The 10,736-nt window shown below is 47.1% G+C and overlaps 1 protein-coding gene across 1 annotated transcript; it reads left to right on the top strand.

The window, feature by feature from the left end:
- Positions 1-3,955: 3,955 nt before the first annotated feature.
- On the top strand, positions 3,956-8,795 carry LOC138106043 (lymphocyte antigen 6E-like). The gene is made up of 3 exons (XM_069006065.1): positions 3,956-4,007; positions 7,593-7,712; positions 8,584-8,795. The coding sequence occupies exons 1-3, from the start codon at positions 3,956-3,958 to the stop codon at positions 8,793-8,795; spliced, it is 384 nt and encodes a 127-aa protein (XP_068862166.1).
- The last annotated feature ends 1,941 nt before the right edge of the window (positions 8,796-10,736 follow it).

Below are 10,736 nucleotides of genomic sequence, written 5' to 3'. Positions count from 1 at the left end.
GCTCCATGTTCTGCTCATTCTGACGCGTATTTTCCAGGAGCAGAAGAAACAGAACGCTCGGGAACAGCCACATCTTTATTCTTTACAGCAGCTTTGCAGAGGAAATGTGGGCTCATGGCTCCAGCTCCTCCCATCTGCTCTTACCCCTTCCTGCCCACCTTCCTCCCATCCACATCCAACCCCAGCTCTGCATTCCCTGGCTTTTTTCTCTCCCAGACTTCCTCGTTGGCTTCTTCCTCCAGTCTTACTTTGGAGGAAGTCTTTTTCCATCCAAACTCTATTTCCTTGCCTCAGCTCATTGTTTCCTCCTCGGTGTAAATGCAAGGTTGGCCAAGGATACTTTGATTTTGGCCATGAGTCCATTCTTCCCATGGATTTTATTGCCTATCCCAACTGAACTGGCTACATCCATCTGCCCAATTTATTCTCCTCACCCTGTGTTCCTTCCTGCCAAATTTAGGGATATTCAAGTGACACAGATCCAAAAACCCTGAACAAGCCAATTCTGTGACCTTGGCTGGCCATAGTCTGCCCCACACCCCGATTGTAACAGGATAACAACTGAACTATTTGGAATAATCTTCATCCTGTGCTATCCACAGGTTTAGGATTCCTTAGGGACAATGGTTGGCACAGGGAAAGGTCAAGATGGGGCTGGTACGGCCTCAGGTCTTGTTCTGCTGAGCTTGGGAGTCCAGACCTGCCCTTGGCAGCCAGGTTTAAAATAAGGTCATGTCTTGAGCTGCCTGAACTTGGCAGCTGCCTCTGTTTTGGGATGGGAAGGATCCTGGCATGGCAAAGGGGATGGAAGCACGTGGGACACCCCTGGTTATGGCTGTTGCATGGAAAAGTTATAAACAGCTCTGGGAATCCAGAAGTGCCATCCCTAAGGGAGCAGCTCCATCCTGGCTGCCTCCTTCTTGCCTGATTTCCCCCTGATCCCATAAGCTTTTCCCTAGTGCCCAACAAAATGCATCCATGTTCTCCAAAGCTGACCCACATCCCAAAGTCCTTATCTGGAGGTGGGAGCAGCAACTTCCCTGAGGCACAGGAGGTCCTAAAAACACGAGAGCTCCCACAGTGAACCCTCCCCTCGAAATGTTGTGTAAGAGGAGACTCTGCCAGCCTTCCCGAGAAATCCCGATTGACACCTCCCACGCAGGTGCTGCTCCCTAATTCCAAATCCCTCCATCACCTCGGGTTTCTGGTGCCTCCCATGGCTGCACACTCCTCACATGGGAGCGCTGAGCTGCCCCATGAGCAGAGACGTCTGCGATGCCTGAAGGGCTTTTGGGAAGGAGACGGGAGTCTCATTCCAATAGCTGGGGTTGCTCCTGGGAGGTAACTGCCTCTCTCTCCCTGTGGATTATATAAAACTCATTTTTCAGAGCTCTGAGTCACTGCACCAGAACCTGGATCAGCCAAGGAGGCCTTTCCCTGCCTACATGAGGCATCCGCACGAGGTGCTTTCATTTTGGCCCTTCTTTTCCCTCTCTCAGGGCTTTCCCACCATTGGTATTGAAGGATCTGTGCTGCCTTTAGTTCTCCTTGAATAATTCTCCTCCCTTTTCCTTCATGACATGAAATTTCTCTCCCTTTTCCCTGCTTATTTGCCCAGATCCAATACAGTGCCTCAATGCCAAAGCAAGAGACAGGCTGGATGCAAGAGACCAAAGCAAGGCCCCCCACTGGGTCTAAAAATCTTCTGGAAGCCATGGAAAGGGACAAAAGCAACCCTTTCCCCAAAGCTGACTGCTGCTCTCTTGTCACGGAGCCAAACCATGGCTCCAATTTGAGATCCACTTTAATTTTCCCGAAAGGATAATGATAAGATTACTCCAGAGAGATGACTCAGCTTCCTTGGGTTTTTGTTTTTTTTCCTGTCTTCCTCAATATTACTCCTCACTTGGTATCCCTGCTCCAGGCCCTCCTCCAAGCATGAATCCTGGGCACCAGGAGACACCGTCTCCATGCTGGATCCTTGAGTGATGCCTCTGAGTGCTTTTGAGTTTTGTAATCTGTCCTATTGGGAAATAAATCTCTTTTACAGCTCTCCACGCACTGAGAAGAGGGAATGCTCCAGCATTCCAAGGTACCTTAGAACCATGGTACTAAAGAAGACATTCATGTCCTGGAGACAGCTCCCAGAAAACACAGAAGATCCCATTTCCAACCCAAATTTCTCTCCTTTGTACATATTTGTTGGATGTGCTGGGAATGTTTTAGCCTCACTGCTCCTTCCAAGTCAAAGTCAAAGTCAAAATCAACTTGTGCTGATCCTATTCCCAGAAGGTTCATGTGGGAATAAAATGGATGTTGGAAAAGTCAACAAAGCCAGGCTGGATGGGGCTTGGAGCAACCTGGGATAGTGGAAGCTGTCCCTGCCCATGGCAGGGGGTTGGGCCAAGGTGATTTTTAAGGTCCCTTCCAACCAACACAGTGTATGATTCCTCGGAAATCAACGTGAGCAGGGATATGAAAGGGGAAAGGAATAAGCACAACAAGTCTATGGGATAAATAGGACTAAAAATAAGGAAAAAATTGGTTCTTTCCTTTCACCCTCATTGCAAAATGCCAGCAAGGAGCCACACCCACTAATTAGGAAGAAAAACCTGTTTATAAAACACTTCAGCAGAAGACCAAGTTGTCCTGTGTGAAGCACAAGGCTCGATTTGATCATCCCCACGTCCCCACTGACCTCACCAACCTCCAAAGCCAGGGAATGTCTATTTGGACACAGGGCTTGAACAACTCTGGAATTCACCACCTGATGACATTATCCCAGGACAGATCAGGAGGGTCTGAAAAAAGTGTCAGACAATCACATGGATCAGGAAATCATCCAGTGTTGGAATGATTCATGTTAGACAAAAATACCCTGCTGATGGCTACATCCAGGGAATTGCCTGAGAAGTTATTCCATAATTGCCAGAAAAAGCAGGGTTTGACAATATTTTCTTTCTGCTGTCCAGGACTAATCTTATTTTAGAAGAAGCTCTGTGGACTTGGCAGCTCAAGCTCTTATAAGATGCATCTTGAACGAGGGTCTCTATCCCTGACTGCCAGAAACAGATTTTAAGGAATTCAGAGGAGAGGAGCAACACAGAGGAATAAAAAAGCAAAAGGATTGATTTCAGAGGAGAGATTGAAAAAATGACACTCGGAGGGACGGCTTTTTTCCAGAGCAGAGCTGCAATTCCAGGGTGCCAATTTGTGGGCCTGGAAACAGAGGCCTGATTTCGAGAAACTGTTGGGCGTGGAGAAAAGCAGCTCCTCTAAAGAATCCCTGGATAGCAGCAAAACTTCATTAAATCAAAATTGTACAAGGTATTTGAGGATTACAAGCAGGAAAAGAGCAAGTAGAGGGATTAACCAGGGGAAAATTGATAAAGAAATGAAGGCTGACATGAAAATTTGAGGAAAATCTTCTGTTTAACCAACGATTAGCTAATTCAACTTGGTGTAAAACACACTGATTTTATTTGAGCTAAACCAGCTTAGGCCAGCTCAGAGGCTGAGGCTGGTGCTGTTGGATAATTAAAGCCAATGAACGGTACAAACCCTGGAACATCACGTGCTGTCGATGCAAAGGGATTAGAAAAATTCATTCCTAGGACTATCTCTCCATGCCTCCAGGCTCTGCTTTCATCAGAGCAGCAGCTCTGGAAGGAAGGAAAGGGAGAAATTCAGAGGAGGAGAGAGAAGATCCAGCTTCCCATCACTCACACAACCGGAAGAGCAAGAAACGCGTGGCTGAAAGGGCTTTTCCCCAAGGTGCCAGCCCGTTCCAAGGGCTCCAGCATGGAAAACTCCCACATGAACATTCCACACCCGTGGGTTGATTTCATGTCCACATGCGAGCCATGGGGAACCTGTAAAACTGCTGCTGTTGGGCTGGGGTATAAAACCTGCCCTCCAAACAGCTTCCCAGTCCTGCTGGGAGGATCTGCTGGAGATGAGGACTCCTCTTGTCACCTTGCTGGTTGCTGTCCTGTGTGTGGAACAAGGTGAGCCTCTCATGCTGCTCCTACTTAAGACAAGGATTAGAGGGAAGATGGTGACAATTTTCCACGTGGCAAAACTTTAGAGGGCTGTCACCAACTTGGCAGTGTTGTGATGGTGTCACCAATGTCCTTTTGCACCTCAATCAGTGATTTGATGCAGAAATAAGAATCTGATGAATTAATTCTTCTTTCCAGTGGTAGAGCTCTGGTGGTGCTGGATGCCAGGTTAAATCCACACAGCAGTCTTTGGGATCTTCCAAAAGGAGGCAAGTTGGAAGTGATAGAAAGCATAACAAAGTGGTTTTTTCCTTAAAAATTTCATGGTTTGGGTATTTTAGAGACTTTTCTGCTTTGCTACTTCCTGGTTTGCCACGTGTCTTCCTAGGAAATGCAACAGTGGGAATTTTTGTAGATTAAATCTGCAACAGAGGCGAAAGAACTTTTCATGTTAAAGGCACCCCGCTCCCAAAGGGAAGGCTGAGTGTTGTCCTCCTTCTGGGAGTGAGACACACGTGTTGCTCCATCACTCCTGGCACGTGGGAATGACGACTGGAGTGCCAAAATTTTCCCCACACCTGATGGTTTCCCAGAAACCATGATACGAATCTGGTTGAGAAAGAGACATCTAATTAATCAATTATTGCTGATGTATCAACCCCCTACTCCTAAATCCTTTGGAATGGTTCTCCAGCATGCCTGGAAAAGCAGGAGCTTCAGCCAGTTTTGGGGTGGGAAAAGGACTATTCAATCTTGAAAAAAAAAATGGATTTTGTGCCCACCATTCCTGGTTGAAGCAACATAAGATGGACAGAAGAGAATTTTCAACGGCAGCGTTCTCAGTGTGACCCAGGATGAAGTGGAAAGCTCACAGAGATCCAGGAGCACAGGTTCACGGTGGGATTCCTTACTGGTGACACCTTTTATTGGCATCAGATTCCCAATGGATTTAAGGACAGGCTTTTGCACAGCACCTTTCTGTGGCCCAGCCTAGATCAAAAATAAGAGCTTGCAGCTTTCTGGCCTAGAACTGGGACGAAGGAAAATGTGGAAACTGTCATTTGATCCTTCTTAGGTATCCTGGGTCCCATCCAAGACCCTAATAACCAAATTTTGGTCAAAACTCTTGATCTCTCAGCCAACCGAAGAGCATCTTTCACCTTTTCCATCCATGTTCAACTGTTACGGATATTTTGTGTCCAGCAGAAATTCTAAAAGGTCTTGATCCTTTTCATAGAATCACAGACTCACTAAGAATGGAAAAGACCTCTAAGGTCATGAAGTCCTTGCTGCAATGTTGGACAAAATCAGGCAAATGTTTGTTTAAGGTGTCCCTGAAAGTTTCCAACAAGGAAAATTCCGCAGCCTGGAACTGCTCAGAGACTCTCATCCCTTTAGGAATTTAGTTTTAAGCCAGCCTTTAAGATCTCTCAGCATCTCTTTTTGTACTCTTCTCCCACATTCCCACCACGGGACACATAAAACATTTTATTACTTTCTTCTTTGCTGCCTATTTTTTCTTACATGAAGAAGATTTCTGTGACTTTCCTCAGCATATTCTCATTTTCAAAAAACAAACTAAACCCTTCCAACCTTTTCTACAAGGTCACATTTCCAAGATCTCTGACCTTTTCTCCTCCCTCTCCTCTGGTCCCTCTCCAAACGCTCTGCATAGTTTTGGAAGTGCCACGGAGAGATTTGGGCACCAGGGTTCCAGCTGAGGCCTTGCCAGGGTGGGAAGGCCACTTTGCATATCTTGCACATGACATTTCTGCCCGTGTCCCCTTGGGTGACGTCTGTTTCCATGGCTGGAATGTGACACTGTTGACTCCTGCTGTTGTCACTGTGGTTGTGAATTCTAACCGATCCCGTTGTTTGTCACCCTACATTTAAGTGTCTCAGTTTTATCTAAAAGTCATTTATTTCTCCTTACTGAGTGCACTCGCTCTGTTTTCACTCTTTTATTGCATCCATCTATCAAAATCCTTCAAATTCAGAGAATCATGGAGTGGTTTGGAAGGGATCTTAAAGATCAGCTCATTCCAGCCCCTGTCATGGGCAAGGACACCTTCCACTATCCCATCCAACCTGGCCTTGGACACTTTCAGGGATTCAGGGGCAGCCACAGCTTCTCTGGGCACACCTGTGCCAGGGCCTCACCACCCTCACAGGGAAGAATTTCTTCCATTGCTCCAGTTGGTTTGACCAGTAATCCTTGGGAGTCACCCTCTGAGGGTGTTTTCGTGTCTGGCTTTGCACCCATTCCCTGGGATTTTCACCAGCTCATGTTTCCTGGGCTCGCTCGTGAATAACATCATTCAAGGTTGTGTCAAAAATTCCTTAAAACCTCACTGAATCTCCTCTACTCTGTACATGAAAATTCAACTTCTTTCAGAGTGAAGCAAGAAAGCCACACAGGATCAACAGTTGATGACTTTTTCCTTCCCTTCTATCAGAAACTTCTTGTTTCATGGTGTGACCTCCACCGTCCTTCCGCTCCCTCACTGCCAACTTCTTATCGGGAAAAGCTGCGCTCACAGGGACGTGTCCTTTAGTTGTTTTTGCCCTTTCCAAAGTGACAGACTGTCCCCAGACTCAGCAGGAAATCAGCCAGCATTTGGGATTGTTTCCCTCCAAAAATTAGCTGTGTGTTTAAAGAAACTCAACCACAAAACCTCACACTTCGCTCTGGGTGATTTCACAAACTCAGAACCCAACCACCATAAAACCTTTCAATCTGCCTGGGTGGAGAGTGCTCTGCACATATTTTGGGGTGTTTTATCACCCAGGCTGTGGTTTTGCTCTTCTTCCTCTTTTTACTACTTCCAAGAGGCTTTCCAGAGGTCTTTCCTACCATGTTCTGGTTTTGAGGGCAGGAACAGAGATTTTTGGCAGGAAACACAACTCATCACTGCGTGACCTTCCTGCCAGTCAACTGCCACTGTTGCAGATGTAGGAATTATCTCACCAAATCTGTCTTTAGCACTTCAACCAAGCTTTTGGTTAAGATTTTCCATTCATTCCCTATTTTATGCTAAAACCAGAAGTTTCACAGAGCATCTGAGGGCTCTCATCAGACTTCCTAGAACTGAGGTTAGTCCAGTTCAGAGACGTTCAAGCACAAAAAAAGAGATGTGACAGCAGTCTCTGAGCCAGACTAAAGAGAAGTAGGACACTGGGCATTGTCCACCTCCTCGAAATGCTCCAGGCATCTTTAAATTCTCCCTGCCAAGCCCTGCCCAGGAGAAACCCTGAGCAGTAATTGGTAATTCCCGTGGCCGAGCCCTCAGGACAGAGCCGCTATGGCTCAGCAATAATCTCCATCACAAAAGCCCCCAAATCCTTGAATTCCACTCACATCTCCTGCTCCCAGGGATTGCAAGCAGATCGATAACACTTCGCAGCCTGAGCCAGAGGAGACAGAGAGGGATTTAGCGCTGCTGCCACGGGTCAGGGGATAAAAAAAGTCACTGGTCATTCCCACAAAAACATTCCTCAGACTGTATCGAGGGAAATGGAGATCTCTGCACTGGAGCTTTTGTGGTTTTTAAACCTTGTAATGTGCTTTTTCCCTTTCCCCCCTCCCCCCAGTTTATCCATTCATGTGCTACACCTGCCAAGAACAGGAGTCCAACAAGGACTGTTTGACCATTTCCATGTGTGCCAAGGAGGAGAAACACTGTGTGACCATCCGGAAGGACGTCGGGACAAGTAGGTTTGGGAACAGCACCTTGTTTGTTTTGTAGGAGAGCAGTCCCAGGAATGGGATTTTATCCCACTATGGGAACAACAGGCCTGGACGGACAACTTTTAGGAGACATTGACCTTGTGGTTCCTTACTGCAATGTCCAGAGACACTTGATATTCCTGCTGGGAATTGGGGAAATGCTGAGGACACACAGAGCAGCACCAGGGAGTGGATTCACACCTGGAGCTGTGCACGTTCCACTCCCAGAGTTGTTTTGAGAAGGGTTTTGGCCAAACCTCCCCATGGCTGACTCCCTATGCCAAGCACAATCCTTCAGGTCTGTCCTGGGGGCTCTGTGCCCTCAAAGACCCGCACATGCTCTTATGCCAAATCTCAGGTCATGCAGAACATTCCCCTTGGGTTTATGTTGTAGGAAAAACCATCCTGGTGGGAATGACCCAGCCTGAGCATCACTTCAGGCAGCTGGAACTGAAAGCCACCCACAGGTGCTAATTCCACTTTAGGATTGACAAAACATGGAGCCCAGAGAAGTCCTGGTTGGACTTGATGATCTTAAAGGCCTTTCCAAACCTTACCAGTTCTAGGATTCTATGAAACTGTGGATGCCCCATCCCTGGAAGTGCCCAAGGCCAGGCTGGATGGAGCTCTGAGTAATCTGGTCTGGTGGGAGGTGTCCCTGCCCATGGATGATCTTGAAGCTCCCTTCCAACCCAAACCACTCCATGATTCTATGATTAATTCCATGAAATTTGCCTTGAGCATTAATGCCTGCCCTTCCTTTACTCACCAAAACAGATCTAGCCATAAAAATATTTAAACAATGCTTTTTCATCCTCCTTTTTCTTCCCCCCCCCTTTTTTTTTCCTGCACTAGAGCCCAACAAACCTAAATACCTCATCTCCAAGATGTGTTCTGCAACGTGTCCAGCAACAGGTCAGCAACAAACCCAGAGCTCCCAGAATGTTTCCTGCTGTGAGAAACCCTTGTGCAATGTGAATGGAGTCAGCAGCCGGCACAGCAGCCACGGAGTGATGTCGCTGGGTGTCCTGGCCAGCGTCACTTACATCTTTGCATACGGATTGTGATGGGTCTGGAAGAGCTCCCCATGATGGCTGAAATAAAAGTATTGTTCTGGGATAATTTCTGCTCTCAAAGATTCATGTTTTGTGGTTGAGCTTCCCCTGGGATCTTCAAGAGAGCCTGGATAAGGCAGGTGCTGAACTCCCATTGATTTCCTGAGCCTACTTGAATCCAAAGTGTCCCCAGACACCCAACTCACCTAAGAAAACACATAAAAAATGGCCTTTTTGACATGTTCAAGCTTCAAATCATTATTGCTCTGAGGAGATCCTTGAAGGCATAGTTCTGTCTCTTAACTTTCAAAGCTCTGGGAGGAATAATATCCCACCCTGCCTGAAACACAGGGAATGGCTCCACAGCTGTGTCAGCACAGGGGGTGATCGGTGAATTTATTCACAGTGAGTTTGGTTATCAAACATCTGTTTATAAACAAACAGGTGGAAGTAAAACTGATTTCTGGCAGTGTTGTGGACATTTCTCCAGCCTCGGTGGGGAGCAATTTCTGTCTCCTCACGCTCTTTGCTCTCTTGGTTCACATTTTGAAATGAGCTTCCCTTATTGGAGAAAAGGAGGAAAGGCAGAGAGGGAAAAACGTGGCTGAGAGAGGAAAGGCAGTGGGAAGGTGGGAGGGAGAAGGGAAGGAATGGGGGCAGCCTGCTGAGCTGGGAGTTGCCCTCACGCTGCCTCCTCATGGACATCATCCAGCTGGAAAAGACACCCTCGTATCTATTCCCCTCTTTTTCTCCAGGGCCAAAACAACCTCACACAGCTGTTGCCAACCCCCTGTCATTCAGAGATTGTGAGAGGCTCTCTACAGACCCACGTTCCTGGCAGAGAAACCATCGATTGTGTTGAGCTTTGTTCAGTTTTGCCCTCCGAGCGCTCTGCTCTGCTCCCTGCGGGAGCTGCAGCTGAGGGGAGACAGAAAAGCTCTGTAGGAGGCCTGGGGGTGTCACAGAGAAGAAGAAGGGGCAGCCAGCCAGGGACTCACACAAACAGCTCAGAGCTTCTTGGGTCACAGTCCCGGCTGCAAGCTCCCATTCCTGGAAAACACACAGAAAAAAAAAAAAAAAAGAGAAAAAGAAAAAGCTGGCAGCATCCCGAGCTCAGCTGTGTCCTGGGAGAAACCAGAGCTGGTCCAAACAATTGAAGGGTGTTGTTTTTTTTTGTTGTGTTTGATGGTTAAACAAGATCTTTGCTTTTTCTGAAGCATTGCCCTGGAACTCTGCTGGGTTTTGGTTGCACATGTGGAAGGATGTGGATTTTTGAGGCATTTCATGGAGCCTGGATTTCAGAGCCACAGGTTTTCCAAGAGGATAAAAGATTCCACATCAACTTCATGTTTTGTGCTGTGAGCTCTGGGTCTGGTGACTGTTTTTAACATTTTGTTTAATGGATGGAGGGGAAATGAAGGAAATGAAGGAGGTGACACCACATTGCTGGGCAGGGACAAGAGGACACTGACATCCCACTGAGCGGACTGGTGAGCTGTGCCTGGAGATGACAGATGTCAAAAGACCAAGTTAACAGCAGAACCTGCTGTTAATTTCCTCTCACCAACGACAGCCTCAAAAGGCAAGGAAAATTAGGATGCTGTTACGATCCGGTTTAAACCCAGAAAAGCAAGGAAAGCTAAGTCTCTGTGCATAAACCGGAAAGAACTTAGAAGGTTCAAAATATTCCCAGAAACGAGATTAAAACCAAACGAGGTTAGATGTTGATGCCAAAAAATGGATGCGTTTTATTTAATAGTAGAGGCAAAGAGAAGGAAAGAGGAAAGAAAGAAAGAAAGAAATAGAAAAAGAAGTGTGCGTGGGGGGTGGGGGGACAGGGAGAGGTGACAGGGGTTAGGTGGAAGCAGATCACCCATCTGAGGGTCCCAACGACGTCTCATTGCTCCCCTCCATCTGCTCCGGTGGTGGGGACACGCTGAAGAGTGCAGAATC

This window comes from Aphelocoma coerulescens, chromosome 2, assembly GCF_041296385.1.
Source record: "Aphelocoma coerulescens isolate FSJ_1873_10779 chromosome 2, UR_Acoe_1.0, whole genome shotgun sequence".
In the NCBI taxonomy this organism is placed as follows: Eukaryota; Metazoa; Chordata; class Aves; order Passeriformes; family Corvidae; genus Aphelocoma; species Aphelocoma coerulescens.
Note: the sequence above shows the minus strand (reverse complement) of the source record. Positions and strands in the feature narration are given on the sequence as shown.

Bases quoted from the DNA above. Each gene is read 5' to 3' on its own strand.
- LOC138106043 (XM_069006065.1), top strand. From the start codon at position 3,956: ATGAGGACTCCTCTTGTCACCTTGCTGGTTGCTGTCCTGTGTGTGGAA. The intron at 4,008-7,592 runs GTGAGCCTCTCA...CCCTCCCCCCAG, and splicing joins TGTCCTGTGTGTGGAACAAG to TTTATCCATTCATGTGCTAC. The intron at 7,713-8,583 runs GTAGGTTTGGGA...TTCCTGCACTAG, and splicing joins CCGGAAGGACGTCGGGACAA to AGCCCAACAAACCTAAATAC.